Raw genomic sequence first — 18,165 nt, forward strand, 5'->3', positions numbered from 1 at the left:
CGTGACAGGATGGAGCGAAGAAAGAAGACGGGGATGGGGTGAAGAACTTGGATGGCGTTTGACCGCAGCTCCGGTGGCGGTGGCGGTAGTGATGATACCTGGGTTGGAATTTGTGGGTGAGGAAGAAGGGTATAGAATTTGTGATGAAGGAATGTGGTGCTGAGTGAGGTTTGAATGACAAGGATAAGGAGGAAGATGAAGATGACAAATATGGGATTTTTCAGTTGGGTTGATTTGTCGGACCAGATGTTTTCCGGTGACATTTACTGGGTTGAAGAATTTAACACTGTTAAATTAAAGTTTCAGGCAACCCAAATCATTTGAACCCTAGAAAAAGAAAGGAAAAAAAAATTAGAAAAAGAAGAATAGAATATGAGAGCAGCTATGATGCGGAAGGTATGGTAGTGGTGGTGGAGGATAAGAAAGAGAAAAGAGAGAAAGAAGAAGAAAGAGAAAAGAAAAAAAATATTAAAAAAGAAGTATAATAAATTGTCATCCAATTAGAAGAGGACATATGTACAGCTGGAATCATTTTTAGTGTTTTTTCCCCCTTCCACGCGCTTTTGAGAAAGTCATCACACTTTCTTGCCATGTCACCCGCTAAGGGGGTATTTAATTAACTTGAAAGTTGTTAAGGGAGGTAAATATATACAACTTAAGTTTAGTTGCTAAACTAAGTTTTCGTGTTAAGTTCAGGGGTCAAATGATGTCTTTTCTCTTAATTAAAAATCAGGAAAAGTATTTTTAAATTGAGTAAATGAGCTCCATCCGTTCAAAAGGGAAAATATGCACCATTTGTGTAACGGTAAGGGTAAATATACACCACTTTTTTAACGGGGGGATAAATCCGCTCTATATCACAAAGTTGAAGGGTATATTTGCCCCTTTCCTTTAATTAATCTAAATATAAACTAATAAAAGGCCTAAAATCCTTTAGACAGAAATCTTCTTGCGGTTAAATATTACTACTATATATAAAGGAGAATACCAATTTTTTGTCTCTTTTTACCCCTAATTAAAAAATTTATTACTTTGTAAACTCTTACAAATTTTGGTAAATTTTGAGAATCTTAAGGGCTTTTTTTATGCCACTAAAGATGATGATGTCATGGAAAAGATTAATGGTCCTACAAAACATGTTTATAAATATTTGAGTCTTTTATGAGAAATATATTAAATTTGCTTAAAATTATATATTTCCTTAAGAATTTATTATAGACACTTAAAGAATATAATTATCATGTCAATCAAATTCTATAATATAGCTTAATTATTGAATTAAAATATTATCTTTATAGTACTATTTATTATTTTTTATGTTAATTACCAATTATCATTTGCTATTTAAAAATTTCTTCGTCTGGTGATAGATAAAGTTTTTTATTTTCTCCTGTAATTATGTATCATACATGCTGGCAAAAATAATTAATTAACAAAGATTTCACTTAAAGTAAGATTAGGTTTAAAATCAAAAGAATAAATACAAATAGACTATCATGGTTAAATATACTTAAAAATGAATTGAAATTGTAAATTATCCTCCGAAGTATGTTTGTTAATTATGCAAATTTTACGTGCGCACGCTTTCAACATAAAACTTATCTAATAAATTACTATATTAAAAGAGGAACTATAAAATATTATAGTTATAAAAACACTGTAGTTAAAGAAACCAAACAGTAGTAATACTAAAAAATTGCAAAATGTGGAGAATAATTTTTACCTTTTAATATTAAAATATTTTGCAAAATACCGCATAATCAAAGACAAAATAGTTAAATTCAACATAAAAACGTTATTACAGTGTGAATTTCATAAAATGATTTATTAAATTAAGAAAAAGAAATAGATGTTATTTTTTGACATCCATCTTTTGGAAGGAAAATGAAAGCTTAAAGTGAGAACAATTTAATTTTATGGACATTTCAATATTTTTTCTTGTGTTCAATTTGAGAAAACATCAACAAAAATATCTTATAATATCAAGGGTCTTAATTATTTATAAGTTAACTTTAATGATTTCATCATACAACAATATTTTTTCGCAGTAAATATTCTTGATATTAATTGAATATTATAATGTTTTTTGGTAAAAAAAATAAGTAAGTTTAATTCAAAAAATAAATGAAATTAATTTAACATATGACAAGCCGAATTTGGATCATCGGAGATTTTAGTCTAAAAATATTTAAGTAAAGTAGCAATTAGAAAAGCCAATGTTTGGTTTATTTATTTTTTAAAATCTAATATATAAACTAAAAAATGTTTTCCCTTAACTTTCAGATAGAAGTCTATTGAAAGTATCAAATTGATGTTAGAAAAACAAAGAAACAATAGCAGAAAAAATTTACAAAATGTCTACAAATTGAATTTTGTGAGATCGGTAAGCCCGGGCCAAATGACACTAGTAAAGTAAATACAAATTAATCTCTCAATAAATATGTGTATCGCTTCCATCCAATATATACTAGAGACAGTTTTCATTCATTTCAAGCATGAAAGAGTTTCCACCATTGTCTAAATATAGTTATGTAGATAGAGTTTAGATTACTCTTCAAATTCTCTTAGGACTCTAAGTCCTCTCCCATCTGCATATTTATAATATATGGTGTATCACTGTGAATGATCATCGACAAGAAGTATCGATTCAACCTAAAGTCTTTCAGTACTATACATCACAAACCAAAATGGAGCCATACCGAACCAAAATTTTGAAAAGCATATTATACGGTACCATGAACACACTTAGGGGAATTGCGGCAAACTGGACAAGAAGCATTTAATCGAAGCCATTCATCTATGCAGTCTGCATGGAAACAGTGTTGACATTCAGGTATGGTCCTTAAGGTCTCTTTGGGCTGATATTCAGACAAGCATATTGGGCAGATATTATCATCTGGCTTGGGCAAACGTCGACTCTCTCCCAATATAGTTTTGGGATAGGATTCTATTGTGGGCTCATCCAAACCAACCAATTCAATGGGTTGTGGTGCTACGGTTGAACTGAATTCTAGTACTGGTTCGGCTCTCCTCCTATAAGACCTTATCCTTCCACATACGAAACATAAAAGCCCAACAAAGAATAACATTGCTGGCACCCCAGCTCCCACAATTATAGCGTATTGTGCGCCTTTAGGAAACCCTGCGAAAAATTTCAAATCATTTTTCAGTTAATAATTGGTATAATTTTAAATTGCAAGAGCAGCTAAAACTACCTTATAGGAGTCTATTAAAGAAAGGGTAGTATAACGGGAAAAAATGGTTACTTTAAAAGATTTAACTATATATACTGATAATGTATTTTTTTTTTAATCATATCAATATATTTTAAACCGTTATAACAAGTAATTTTTCCACAAAAAAAAAAAAATTATATCACTTTGGTAGTAACGTACTCCCTCCGTCCTAATTTATGTGAGGGTGTTTGACTTGACACGGAGTTTAAGAAAAAAATGAAGACTTTTGAAACTTGTGGTCTAAAATGAGTCATAGAATTTTTGTGGTTGTAAATTATTTCACTAAGGGTAAAATGTATATTTTAAAGTTAAATTATTATGGGCAATTTGCAAGAATACCCTTATTTTGGGGTGGTCTTTAATTTTTGTCCTTCGTTAGAACCCCCTGGTTTCGGGTTTGAACCTCCATTCAGTAAAAAATTAAAAAAAAAAAAATTGCAAGGCAGAATTTGACTTCTGCCTTGCGAAATTCCTTTTTTTTTTTTTTTTTACTGAGCTAGGGTTCGAACCCAGAACCTCGGGCTATTAGGCGAAGGGCAAAAATTAAAGACCACCAATTTGAGGGGCAAAAATTAAAGGCCACCCCAAAAGAAGAATAATCCGCGCAAAAAAATGAATTATTACTAAATATAAAAGGTGTCATTCTTTTTTGGACCGATTAAAAATAAAAAGGTGTCATATAAATTGGGACGAAGAAAGTAACTAATAACGACACACTCTCCGGATACGACATGGTGCTCACTTCTAAAGAGCCAAAAACTCTTGACATATATGAAGGTTCAATTCAATTTGCGCCCGATTTGAGTTGTTGCAACTTTAATCTCTGACTCAAAAAATGATTATAGTATGAATAATGGGGGCCTTTTATCACGTCCTTAGTCTTCAACTAAGCGCACGTGCGGCACTTGACAACTCGCTCACGTTCTTGCACAACTTGCTCACGATCTTGCTATGCCAAGTCAGCCTAGATTACTACACTCAAGATCGCTAAGGGAATAGCAGGTGAATAAGACAAGAGAAATTTGCTAGAAGGAAGGTTTTTATTATAGAAGACTTGATTGATTTTTGCTTGATGGTTTACAAATGAATGGCCCTCCTATTTATACTACTCACCTAGGGACTAGTATGTAAATAATAATTATTATACAAGTCCCTACATATTTACAAATGAGCCCCTATTCTAGAAATCTCTACACAACTAGATTATTCTAAGGACTTTCCATGCAATTCCATAAGGTTCTAAGGTCTTCATGAGAAATCTCCATATTTCTCTAGAGCCTTCTCACATAAGCTAGCCTCCTTTCCATGTAAGCATCCACATAAGCTTCCTACGTGGCAAAAATAGTTCCATGTGGCGCCTAGGTGGCATGATGATGTGGCGGGTCATCACACCCTCCCCCACACGATGTTGCGACTACCGCGACGCAATGCTGCTGTATAAACTCTCGAATCTTGTCTTTAAATTGCCACAAGTCTTCATACCACCCCCATGCGGCCTCCTCCGGTGATTTCCACTTCCAATATATGAGGAACATAGCAGTGCCTTTTTGCCCTTGTTTCCGCCTGGCCTAGTAGTCAATGATAGCCTCAATTTCCCGATCATGAGAGACGGTGATGGTAATCGGTGCATGACTTGACCCTTTTCCGGTTCATGCTCCAACTCAATCTTGTGATCCTGCTCACGCCTAAGAGGCAAGCTCTTAGGTAGCTCTTCGGAAATACCATCTTTATTCTCTTCGAGCAAATTATCTATCCAAGGCGGCGGTGTCTCTTGGGTACCATTATCTTCCTTCAAACTTGTAATGGTTGCCATAAATGTTGACTTTTCTTTCTTGAGTCCCTTGACAAGCTGCATAGCTGAACGTTGTGCATGGCCCTGTCCATGCGACATAGTCACTGTAGGCACCATGCAAGCGCCTTCTCGTTCCATGACCAAGAGACGTTGCAGGTAGGGATCGATCATCGCGTGGCAATGTGTAAATAATTCTTGCCCCAAAACAATGTCAAAGATATCCATAGTAGTGGCGGTAAAGTTTGTCATACCTTTCCAATCTCCCAATTTGACACCAACTCCATTGGCTACACCATGAGCATTTTTCGGCTTAGCATTCACGGTCTTGACGAGTGCGTTAATTGGAGCGAGCTTCAACTCTAGTCTCTTCGCTGCGGCCTCGGTCATAAAATTATGAGTCGCCCCAGTATCTACCAGTGCACGAGCGGGCTTGTTATTGATGGTGAGATCCACGTACTGGTTTTTATTATCATTGGTTTGACTATCTTGCTTCGTGATAGCGCCACATAGTCTAATCGTCCCCAACTGTGCAATTCCCTTACTCGGTGCTTGCGTCTGCTCATGACTTTCACGCACCATAGCGCTAAGGCTCTTCAGGTCAGGGCAATTTTTGAAGCTATGCGGCCCTCCACATAAGTAGCATCCCTTCTTCTCGTTCTGCGCCTTCTTTTCGGCATAGCCCTGACGACTTGACTTCTTGCCGTCGAACTTGTTTGCATTTTGGGTCTTGGAGTATGGTTGTTGTGACTCCTTGCTCTTGTCACGGTCTCCCCTACCTTTGGCATCACTTTCCCTTGACTCATTGCCTTGGCCTTTGTCGTGCTTGTCATGCCTAAAGTCCATCAAAGACTCGGCCTCCACTATGGCTTGGTCTATGTCTGCGACTTGACGGCGTTGCAACTCCTGCTTAGCCTAATTTTGCAACCCGTCTATAAAGTAGAACAATGAGTCATCATTGGTGAAGTTGGGAATTTGAAGCGTAAGGGTGGTGAACTCTTTGACATAGTCTCGTATGCTCCCTGTTTGCTTCAACTCTCTTAGTTTGCGCCTTGCCACGTACAAGACATTACTTGGTAAGAACTGTCGCTTGAAGCCATTCTTGAACTGATCCCACGTGCTAATTGTGCATAGACCTCTCTCAGCATCGGCGACCTTTCTTCTCCACCATAACATGGCAGTCTCTGATAGGTACAACACAGCGGTGTTGATCTTGGCCTCATCGTCCCTCACTTTGCCATGCCTGAAGTAGTTCTCCAAGTGCCAAAGAAAGTTCTCCACCTCTTGTGCATCACGAACCCCTTTGAACACTAGTGGCTTGGGAGCCTCGATCTTAGCCTCCCTCATCACAACAACGTTGTTGGCTGCCTCAGTCATGCCAACGCTGACCTGCTCTTCGAGTGCCACTATCTTTTCCTTCATGGCATCGATAGTACTCAATGCTTCCATGAATCTGCATTCTAAGGCAATGATAATTTGCTTTACCTTAATCTCAGCCTGCATACGCCCCTCCAAATCGTTTCGGATGCTTTCAATCTCTTCAAGAGTATGCCCCTCAAGAACGCTAAGAGTGTCCTCCATCTTGCCCAAACGTTGGCCAAATGTGTCGATGGCGTCCATCCCCATATTAACCTTCATAACTCACTCTTTACCGAGCGAGACGTCCTCGGATAGGACCTCCACGTCATCCTCGCTCGCCTCAATGGTAGATGGTTCTTGGGATGTAAGCCCTTCATTTGGCACAACCTCTGGCAGCACCTTCTGGCTCTTGTTGGCGACAACCCTCTTTTTGTTATGGCCCTTTTTGCCAATGGCATCCTGGATGACATTGGCTTGGGTTTTAGCAGCGCTGATTTCTCCGTCATTTGCCATTCCCTTAGTCGCAACCTTCGCTTTGATACCACGTTGTCACGTCCTTAGTCTTTAACTAAGCGCACGTGCGACACTTGACAACTCGTTCACGTTCTTGCACAACTTGCTCACGATCTTGCTATGCCAAGTCAGCCTAGATTACTACACTCAAGATCGCTAAGGGAATAGTAGGTGAATAAGACAAGAGAAATTTGCTAGAAGGAAGGTTTTTATTATAGAAGACTTGATTGATTTTTGCTTGATGGTTTACAAATGAATGACCCTTCTATTTATACTACTTACCTAGGGACTAGTAAGTAAATAATAATTATTATACAAGTCCCTACATATTTACAAATAAGCCCCTATTCTAGAAATCTCTACACAACTAGATTATTCTAAGGACTTTCCATGCAATTCCATAAGGTTCTAAGGTCTTCACGAGAAATCTCCATATTTCTCTAGAACCTTCACAGATAAGTTAGCCTCCTTTCCATGTAAGCATCCACATAAGCTTCCTACATGGCAAAAATAGTTCCACGTGGCGGCTAGGTGGCATGATGATGTGGCGGGTCATCACACTTTGCTTTGATTTCACTCTTTTCTTTTTCCTTTTTGGTTCAGCATCTTTCCTTCGTCACTTTTTCTATTAAAATATTGCTGGAAAGAGAAAAGTAGGGCAACATTCTATGCATGTCCTTATAGCGTAGAAGAAAGAGTGTGTGCTTGCGTATGTGGGGACTATTGACTCACTCAAAGCTTTAATGCTCCAATTTCTAAGTCAAACTTAGAATATTTGAGTGTAGAGGGAAGAAAAGAGTGTCCCATACAACTATTGAGTGACAGGGCACAGAGATAAAGTGCAAGGAAACAAAAAGATACAAAACCACAAAAATAAAAGCCACTAAAATAATGAAAATGGCTTTAAAAGTCGGATGAAGTTGATCCAAATAATCATTTCTTGCATCTTCTTCTCTTTACTTGTCTTTTATAGTATTCGATTTAGTAGTGTTAATCGTTGGTAGCATCAAATTCTACTTCAGCACGCTTACCATAAATTCCAGGTTGCAGCTAATAACACCAAATGTCCAATCTTAAGTCAATTTTCCCTTTTCCTTTTCTTGTAGCAATTTTCACATATTTAAAATAATATTTGGAGACTATTTCAAATAAGTGTTTCTTTATTAAATTGGCACATTATTTCATTTCCAAACTTGAAATACAGAATGTGAAGTTTGAAAAACAAATTTTAGAAGTTTTTCAACTTTTCACTCACAAAGTTTCAACTGTTATTTCATGTCTAAATACAACTTCGACTTCAAATTCTACTAATATATTTTAGAATCTCAACCAAGTCATGTCCAAACGTCTACCAAGTGTTTTAAACTAAAACTAAATTTTCTCACATTATAGTAACACCTAGCTAGGGTGAGTATACTCAGATACTAGAAACAGTAAGTATACCAATTAGTTTCTCTAAAATTCAATAATTTTAACATTATATTGTTAGCAACTTTTTAATTGGACTATCTATCAACGACGTGAAATGGACAAAGTCTTCAACAGGGATGGGAGACTTCAAATCAGAATTTTAAGCCTAATACCCTATTAAATGGCATGAAACATGAAACTTTTATCCTATGGAATGTTTAATATTTGAAACCTTGTTTGGTCAATGCAAGAAAGGGAGAAGAAAGACTCTTCTTCTGAATAGTAAAACGGGGAAAGCCCTCAGAATTCAGTTATCAGATTTTTGTGTAAGAAGAAGTGCAATCTATATAAAAGAGTAAGAAAGAAAGAAGTTTCAAAGGAAAGAAAGCATAAATTTCATGTATGGTTGTACAGATTTATTCATTGTAATAATAAAGTCACAAAATTATTTTTCATCACATTAAGGTAACTCAAATTTACCACTCCTTTTGTCCCGATTTATGTAACACAATTGAATATCTTGACCCTCGTATTCTGAATCGTCTCACATAAAGTGGGACGGAGGGAATACTATACTAGTAAAAACTTGGAACTATTTTTAGTCGCAAAATTATTTTGTCACATTAAAATAACAGAAACTGTGTGCAATAGAAAGCACGAAAACAATCAATTGTACTAAGTGTGAACTCGCAAATAAACAACTATAGGTAGTTTAGGTGTGCTTTATGTCAACTACAATTAGAAGGCATGTCGATCTTGTCATCGACAAACCTTTAAATTTGACTGTGAAAAAATCTTAAGAAACGCACAGTTTAGAGTTGAAGGAGTTTTTAGTTGGAATTCAATAGCTAACAAGCCCTTATAACTTAGGGGGAAGGGGTGCTCGCTTATCGTTTGATTAGGAAAGCGAAAATAAGAGGAAATTTCAAAGAGAAGGAAAAAGATTGATGTTTAGGGATCTTACCACTTCCACGAACATTCTCACAAATGATTTCTCGAGTATACATGGTCCTCTTCAAACCACATCGTCCACCCCTTGACTCACACATTTTACAATATGGATTAGCCCATGTTAGAAGAATATCACCACTAAGATCCGACGACATCACCTGTTCATAAAAAGGCCATTGTACTGGTACAGCTATAGTTCCTATCAATTTACACTCTGGTCTTTCCAACAAGCTAACTCCTCTCATAGACGATGTAGCATATACCGTATAATTCAAACCACTTAAACAAGCTATTGGATTTAGCTTGATCATCGTATAAAAAACGGAGCAATTGAATAATGTGTAATCTTGATAATAAATACCAGAAAAAGGAGAAGCAGAGAGATTTAACTTAAGGAGTAGCTGAGGAAGGCAGTCTTTGGGGTCGTTAAGCCATATTTCTTGTGTCGAATAATTTATGGCTTGGACTGTGAATTCTCCTGATTTATTTGGTAGTCGAAGAATTGTTTCATTTGATGCATCGCACAACAGGTTGAAACCTGGATAGCCACAATCTACGGATTGGAAATTTCGTAAACGAAAAGGGAATCGGATAAGTGGTTCATTTTTGCTACATGCAGATGTGAAGCAAAATTCTGTGTTTGCGACTGTGCTACTGATTAAATAACAGAAGAGAAGAAACAGAGCAATGGTTTTCTGCAATTCCATGGGATAAAACTGAAACAGAGTGTTGGTTTGTAAAAAGTACTATAGTATTGTTAAAAGGATACTACTTTTAAAAACATAGTAGGAGTAAATAACCATCATTATTATTTGTCATGATAAAGGGAGTCAATATCGTATGTCAACGGACCAAGAGTTGATTTATTTTGTTTGGTAAGAAACAATAGTAGTTTATTACAACTAGTATTACAACAACAATATACTTGGAAATTTCTCAAGGTTATGGCTTATGAGAGAGTTATTAATAGCGTTGCTTGTCGCTCATATGAGTTAATTTTCTATTCAAATATAATAATTTATGGATCATTTTTCTCCTAGTGTGGTTTACAGTAAGGCAGAAAGAGAATGAGTTCCTACTCTTTACCTAATCATAAATATTGCTACTACTTTGTTTCATGTTCGGTAAGTATTAGAAGTAGTAAACGAATTTATTAATTAAGTTTATTCCTCGTCAATTCTTTCTTGGTTCCATCTAATCTAATTTCGTCCATCTGGGATGGGACTATGTATCAACTTGTAAAATAATGAATATTGTATATAACTACAACTCCTAGTCACATTTTATTTGAAGGTGATTAACTGAGCACTTAATTTTAGAACTTCCAATTTTTCTTACATGAAGGTCAAATATATGCACTCCTTCCAAATGATTGTCGGTAAAAGTTCATGTGTCTTTTCATTTCTATTTTTCTTGAACTTTTATATAAGTGGATCCTAATTATGTTATTAAAGGTAAAATAAGGCTACAAACTAAATAGCTTCATAAAAGAAAACTATGTCATTCTTTTTTAAACAAAGTAAAAGCGAAAATATATGGCATAAAATGGAACGGAGGAAAAGTAATTTTACTTTTATGTCCCACTAAAAAAATAATTCACGGTAAAGGCCAAAGCACAACTAACGTTACTGATTCCATTTGGTAGTCAGGTTTGGGGAGTTACTTGTAACCTTACAACTAATACTTCAGGTAGAGAGCTAGGGTAGAAGGGAGAAAAGAAAAGCTCGTATTTACTCAAAACTGGCCAGTAGAAAAAAAAATGGAGGAAATTATTCTAGTAGAGTCAAATTCTCCTTTCTAAGATTGTGAATTGGGTGGTGGGGGGTGAGGGGAAGAGGGAAGGAGAAAAATCATTCATATAAAGAAAATGACCACCATTTACCAAGTCCGAATTAGAAATAGATATTGTTGTATAGAATCTTGACTTTGTAGACATAGAGTAGGTCAATGCCTCTGTAACTAGGTTAATTGAATGTTTCATTACACAGAATGATTCAAGTCACCATCAAAGACGATAGGCACAGTTATTTTTAAGTGCAGGAGAGTTATCAACTCCTTTACTTGGACTAATAGACGAATAAGTCATCTTAAACATATCCCAAATATCAGAAAACTTAGAATCATCTAGGGTGCGTTCGGTATGGAGGAAAATATTTTCCTAAAAATGTGTTTTTGGAAAATAAATAAATTTCTATTTATTTTCTCATGTTCGATTGAGTAGTGAAAAATAAGTGAATTTCTTACTTATTTTCTCATGTTCGGTTAGTTGGTAGAAAATATTTTTCGAAAAATATCCACCCAAGCCCACCAACCCCAACCCCACCACATCATACCACACACCCACCGCCCACCCCAAGCACCCACCCACCACCACCCTCGAACGCATTTCATCTTCATCCACCCCACACTACCACCCAACCCCACCGTTCCATCCAACCCTCCCACCTACCCACCCCCTCCCAAATTTCTATTTCATATATTTTATTTTACTTTTATAAAAAATTTACAGAAAATGGGAAATTTTTTCTTACCCACTACCCGCTATCTCTCACCACAACCCACCCCCACCACCCACCACCCACCCCACACCGAATTTAACCACGCAAACTTTTCAAAAAAATAAAATAAATAAATAAATAAAAATTGGAGGGGCCGGAATACAAAGCCAAAAAAATAGAACTTTTTAAAACTTTATTTAAGAAAAACATATTTTTTGAAGGGCGTTGGGGGTCCCAGGAGGGATGGGGTGGTGTAGAAAATCCAAAAAAAAAAAAAAACCTATTAAAATAATAATAATAATAATAATAATAAGGGGGAAGGGAGGGGGGGGGGTGTAGGAGTGGTTGGGGTTTGGTGGTTGGTGAAATGCCATTTGTGGACTTGTTTTTCCTGCTTTAATTAGGGAAGTCATTTTCCCCATTTTTAGAAGCTTATTTTCCTAAAGAAAATGTTTTCCAAAAATTTTGACCAAATGAACATGAAAAAATTAGAAAACATTTTCCGGAAAATGTTTTCTTCCATACCGAACACACCCCTAATCCTCTAAAAGCTGCTATCATTAATTGAGACAATGCATATTCTTGCATCAGATAGCAAGTCCTATAATCATAGAGACAACAATTCGTAATTAAGAAGACTATTAGGTACCCATATTATCAGAAACTTCGCATTGTACAATCATGTAACAGCTGCTCTTATTCAATGCTCATTGCAGCATTCAAGCATTAGAGGGGTAACCTATCAGAAAAGAAAAGAAAAGAAAAGAAAAAAAAACTTCGAAAAAATAACATGACTATTTTGACTGACACCTACATTACTATTTATTCGTCTCCCCCATACCCAATAAGTAAGCCATTACCTATAAGAGGGCAGTTGAATCAAAAGCAGAAACGAAGATCAGAAATCAGAGCAGCGGCCACCCTTCTCCCAGTCGCCATAGCGGGTGGGCTCAGGACCTCTCGGGCCTCCAATCTCACCAGTCTTTTTATTAATGTAACCATTGTCCCCTTCATCATTGTCGCTCTCAACTTCAGTACTCCCTTCATTTTTGTTATCAACCTTCTCCTTCTCATCCGAGGTATGAGCATCATGCTCTCCAGGACGATCCTGTTTGACTTGCACTCCTTGAGTTGAAGAGCAGATGAGTCGACTAGCTAAGTGCTTAGAAAAACCAACTCTGGATGCTGGAAGCTCAATCATCAATCTCAAGAGATGACCCATATTTCTTGCCATTTCCTATTTGCTTTGCCGAGTCTTGACCGAGACCAGAAACCTTCGGAAACAGTAAAAAAAAATGTGCCTGATCAGATTGCAGTTAACATGTGAACTGGCTCCTTACAAGAGCAATTCCATCTTCTCTCCTTGACTATCACCAAAAATCATTTTGAAAATGTTGCCAACTTAAAATGTCACGAGCATATGCTTTTGACATTCAAAGTCGCAATTCAATAGAGATTCATACCACAACAACTTCTCACAGGACAACAGTTCCTTCCAAAAAGGAAACAAATGAATACACACTGTATTCATCTGAACGCAAGACTTATCCTATCATGCAGAGAAGATGCTCCATGATCATTGATAGCAATAATTTTAAGACAAATATCTTAGGATGAGAAATTTCTATCCTCACATTTGAAAGTTTGAGAAAGTTTATAGTGAAACTTTCAAGTATAAGTTCCTTCATGACAACAACATTCAACAAGAAGATGCAACATTTAGTTGGTCAATAAATGATTCTTATCATTGCTCTTGCTTCCATAATTTTCTCAGCATAAATCATGAGATAAATAGCAACAAGAGAAAAAGGCAATCATGACAAAACTTGTATAAAGAAAGAAAGCATATGAAAATCATCGTTTAACTGTGTCATTAGACCTTGTCTGCCACCTAAATAAAACAGTTCAAGTAAATTTAAAAAGGAATTTGTTGGGAAGAAAGCACATACAGATATGACGACAGCAAAATACAGTAACCCTAACATGGCACAACTAAGAGAAACAGAGGCAGAGATAGACAGGGAGAGCACAGTGGAAAGTAAAACTTAGAAGCTTGAAATGTTTTTCTCTTGTAAAACTTGGAAGCTTGAAATGTTTTTCTCTCTCCCCCCTCTCTCAAGTGCGTTTTAACTTTTAAAGACTGTTAATCTGGATAAGATTTGTGATTGAAGAAAAAAATGTCAAAAAAAAAAAAAAAAAAGAGTTAATAGAAGGTCAACTAGCAAAAAATAAGCAAATAGTTGAACATTATATATACTTATGGCAAAGATTTCGTTTTCTTTAATTAAGAAAAGAAAATGAAAAGAGAAGTTAACACATGTATCCAATATTCACATAGAGAAGGTGCAATTCAGAACCGCACTGCCAGACTCTTCCATCATCCCCTAAATCATAAAAAGCAATATCTGTTCACATTTCCGTAAAGGCCAACTGCATGACATAATTGTTGGGAAAATGTGGAGATAACAGGATCAAGGAGAGATGGAGAGGCTATTTTGATCGATTGTTCAACTCGAACCATTAGAATAACAATTTGGATCTACATACATCTATGCACGATAGAAACTTTAGCTATACGCATAGAATTAGGCCAACAGAGGTAAAGGATGCCATGAAAAATGTGAAGATCAGAATAGCATGTGGTCCAGATGGTATCTCAGGAGAGGTTTGGAAGTGTCTTGAGAGTAGTATGGTTCACCAAGCTATTTAATGTGATACTAAGAAATGGTAGGATGCCTGGCAAATGGAGGAGGAGTAGTCTAACTCCAATTTATAAGAACAAAGGAGATATTCAAAGTTGTGCAAATTATCGTGGAATTAAACTTATGAGTCATTCAATAAAACTCTAGGAAAGAGTGAGAGAATGTAGACTTAAGGACACTACAAGAGTGGCTGAGAATCAATTTGGATTTGTACCCAATATATCTACAACAAAATCTGTACTCTTGCTAAGAAGATAGATGAAAATTTACATCTAGAGGAAGAAAGATCTACATATGGTGTTTAAAAAACATATGGCAAGAGTACCAAGAAAAGTCCTTTGGTGGGTGTTAGAGAAAAAAGAAATTTATGTTAAATATATGAATGTCATAACAGACATGTAGAAAGGAGCCATCACTGGAACGTGAAAACAGTAATAAGAGATAAAAAGGAGCTTTCCATAACCATGAGTTTATACCAGGATTCGACATTGAGCCATACTTGTTTACCCTAGTTATAGACAAGCTAACCAACACAATACAAGATGAGGTCTCATGATGTATGTTATTACTTGACGATATTGTGCCAACTGACGGAACCAACAAGGGTGTCAACCAAAAGCTTGAACTATGGAGAAGTACCTTAGAGAGCGAGGTTAGGATAAGTAGCTATAAGACCGAATATACAAATTAAAAGTTCTGAAGAGTAAAGGTGAGGTGAGATTGGATGGAATTGTGATGCCTAAATGCAAACAATTCCGATATCTAGGTTCGTTATTCCTAAAGAATAGATGAAGATCTATCACATAGAAACAAATTGAATGGTCGAAATGGAAAACTGCTACCGAAGTATTACGTGATCAGACGATGCTTACCAAAGTTAAAAGTGTTGTAGATATGCAGAAGCTAAGATGGATGTGTGATCATAGAAGATTAGACAAGATTAAAAAATGGTCACATTCGCTAGAAGGTGCAAGTAATACACAATGAGAATAAAATAAGGGAAGATCGCTTGAGATAATTTGGTCATGTCTTGCATCGACCTCCAAATGCACCGGTTCGTGGATGTGAAACCACGGTGAGTGAAGGTGTAAAAATGGAATGAGACAGGCCTAAAATCACATGGAAGGAATTTGTTCCAAAAAGACCTACAATCTCAATGTTAGTGAAAGATCGGGCACAATGTTAGAAAAAAATTTATATAGATGATACCAATTAGTTGGGAATATATTTCAGTCATGTTAGCATGTTTACTTTAGGTCTTATACTTTCTCGAAATCCTTTAACCTTATTAGAGGTTCTTATGCTAGCAGGAAATATAGAGATGCTTTTTCACTTTTATTTTGTATAATGTTGGTCTGAGATGAATTTACATGGGGAATATGGTCAGCGAGGATTCACATAGCCAGCCCAACCTTGTTTGGGACTAAGGCGTAGTTGTTGCCCTTAAACTAGTACATCCTAGGTGTATAGTGTCTAGGCTCCACATAACAGTGCTTGAGCGCTAACAGATGAATCTGAAACAAAAACTTCAGAGACACTACCAGTTAGGCACCATCAGTTGGCGCTTAAGCACAATTAGAAGTACATGGATGCACAAAGGTGCTACCAGAAAGGTGTTCGGACAAACTCTGGTGCTTAGGTTCTACAACTGGCACCTTGACTACATCATCTAGTCATCCCAGCAAAACTATTTTTTCCAAGAAAAATTATGTCTTCAAAAGTCACCAAGAGCCATGAGGATCTCCTAATTATTCGAAAAGAATATTATAGATCATGATTCATGAGGAAATAAAGTTGGACCTAGGTTCTTTTCTATTTTCATCCTTTGGTTTTTCCGTTTAACAACTGTCCCTGAAAGCCCTCCGGGGACCTAGCCATCTTTCTCCACTCGAGTCTGAATTTTAGCAATTGTTTAACTACTCTCAGTAGAATCATACTCATCCAGCTAAGGATTGTCTAAAGTAGTGATCAATAGTGTTGCATTTCTTGTTTCATCAATTATACAGGTAATATAATATTAGGATTTTGAGCATATTCTGCAAAATACGCCGTATATCTTTTCGCTCTAATTATATAATTCGTAAATTAATGGCCCTATAGAAGGCCAAACACCATGCATTTTGAAGTATTTCAAAATTTCAGTTTCTTTTCATCCATAACCCGTAACCCTTCATTTTCAGACACCTATTTTGGACATAACAAACATCAAGAATAGTTCATCCCATAATTACATCATAAGTTTGTGTACAAAAGTAATGAATCAACCATATCCATGGAAGTATGTTCCTTACAGAAAGCACTAGATTTAGTAGAAAAATTCCAGCAAGGTAAAAATTCAATCATTTTTCCATGAATCTTAAACTGTGATGAATAATGATATGAAAACCTTCAAGAATCAAGATATAATTACGAGCCTAGTCATTAGAATCATATATTTTATTCCACAATCTTAGAAAGTGAATTTCACAGTCCCATGCATGCGACATAGTAGTGCCAACTAATGCAATATTCTTTTGGCATTGAAGTAGCAAATTGTAATCATAGCAAATATGCTTTTCCTAAGCTCAAATGCAACACGAGAGCAATGATAAATGCTGAAGTATATTATATTTTTTAAAAAAAAAAATGAATTATAGCACATTATCAAAAAAAAGAAATGAATTATAGAAAAATCACAGAGGGAAGTACATAAATTAAAGATAAACAAGTAGGCTTGAAGAAAGTAAAGCTCATTTTTAATACGTGCTGCATCATTTGAAGATAGTGTCAATTGGGCAAATTATTGACTCACCGCTTTGAAGTTTTTACAGTGGCCATCTAAAAGTGATGAAAAATGCGAAGATTAGATGTCAAGAGTCACAGAGCAATGAATCTCCTTGTTTACGGAATTACTTGGTCCAAGACAAAGTTGGCTAACGGTTTTAAGTACATTGTATAACGGGACCTTATGCATTCTACGATACTACCAATACTTAAAAGCTCCTCATCTAAAATAGAGATACTGCAGTACATCTCGACCACCATTTGACGAAAGATATTTACAAGGTGATATGTTTATTGGATCAACAACAAGAACATAAAGACACAAGACCAGCCGTCATATTATTTAGGTTTATTTGACCTAAAATCACAAAGAAGGAAATGGTTTTGAATTTTGTAAACTATCAGATATAACAATAATTAGGCAAAACCCAAGAGCTGACAATAAGCAATCTCCATCTGAGAAGGTGCGTAATTAAGCTTAATTGTAAGAAATTGGACGAATAAAAAACTAGGGGGATTTTGGGGAAGATCTCAGAGAAAAAGCTTAGAAATACCAATTGGACGATTGATTTTGAATATGCTGCTGCGCCTTCCCTTTATTCGTCGCCTTGTCTTTTTGTGGAAATGGAAACACAAATGGTGATGGCTTTTAACCGCCTAACTGCAATACTGATGACCGCGTGTCTCACAAATAGCCACACTTCGTACTTGCATTTTTTTTGCACGGATCGCCTTTCTTTTGGGTGGTCTTTAAATTTTGCCCTTTATATTTGTGGTTTTTAAATTTTGCCTTTCGCTTGGATATTTGAGGTTCTGGGTTCGAACCCCCGCTCAGGTATAAAATAAAAAAATAATTTCACAAGGTAGGGCTGGGGGGAGTGTATGCCGGATTCGGCATAAAATCTTTAAGGAAAAACTAAAGTTATGCCGGAGGGGGCATAACT

At 36.1% G+C, this 18,165-nt stretch overlaps 2 protein-coding genes across 3 annotated transcripts; both read right to left on the reverse strand.

Moving 5' to 3' along the window:
* Positions 1-2,387: 2,387 nt before the first annotated feature.
* On the reverse strand, positions 2,388-10,125 carry LOC132632061 (putative RING-H2 finger protein ATL21A). The gene is made up of 2 exons (XM_060347854.1): positions 9,272-10,125; positions 2,388-3,142 (listed from the first exon to the last, which is right to left on the reverse strand). Exons 1-2 carry the CDS (start codon positions 9,963-9,965, stop codon positions 2,724-2,726), a joined length of 1,113 nt encoding a protein of 370 aa, XP_060203837.1. The 5' UTR covers positions 9,966-10,125; the 3' UTR covers positions 2,388-2,723.
* A 2,257-nt stretch (positions 10,126-12,382) lies between these two features.
* LOC132632062 (uncharacterized) lies at positions 12,383-17,933 on the reverse strand. 2 transcript variants are annotated; one of them, XM_060347855.1, is made up of 2 exons: positions 17,776-17,933; positions 12,383-13,030 (listed from the first exon to the last, which is right to left on the reverse strand). In XM_060347855.1, exon 2 carries the CDS (start codon positions 12,988-12,990, stop codon positions 12,655-12,657), a length of 336 nt encoding a protein of 111 aa, XP_060203838.1. In that variant the 5' UTR covers positions 12,991-13,030; positions 17,776-17,933; the 3' UTR covers positions 12,383-12,654. The 2 variants fall into 2 exon arrangements, with proteins under 2 accessions (XP_060203838.1, XP_060203839.1); XM_060347856.1 differs by lacking the exon at positions 17,776-17,933 and adding an exon at positions 17,250-17,740.
* Positions 17,934-18,165: the final 232 nt, after the last annotated feature.

The sequence above is a fragment of the Lycium barbarum genome, chromosome 3 (genome assembly GCF_019175385.1).
Source record: "Lycium barbarum isolate Lr01 chromosome 3, ASM1917538v2, whole genome shotgun sequence".
Classification (NCBI taxonomy): Eukaryota; Viridiplantae; Streptophyta; class Magnoliopsida; order Solanales; family Solanaceae; genus Lycium; species Lycium barbarum.

Bases quoted from the DNA above. Each gene is read 5' to 3' on its own strand.
- LOC132632061 (XM_060347854.1), bottom strand. From the start codon at position 9,965: ATGGAATTGCAGAAAACCATTGCTCTGTTTCTTCTCTTCTGTTATTTA. The intron at 3,143-9,271 runs GTAAGATCCCTA...AATTTTTCGCAG, and splicing joins TGAGAATGTTCGTGGAAGTG to GGTTTCCTAAAGGCGCACAA.
- LOC132632062 (XM_060347855.1), bottom strand. From the start codon at position 12,990: ATGGCAAGAAATATGGGTCATCTCTTGAGATTGATGATTGAGCTTCCA.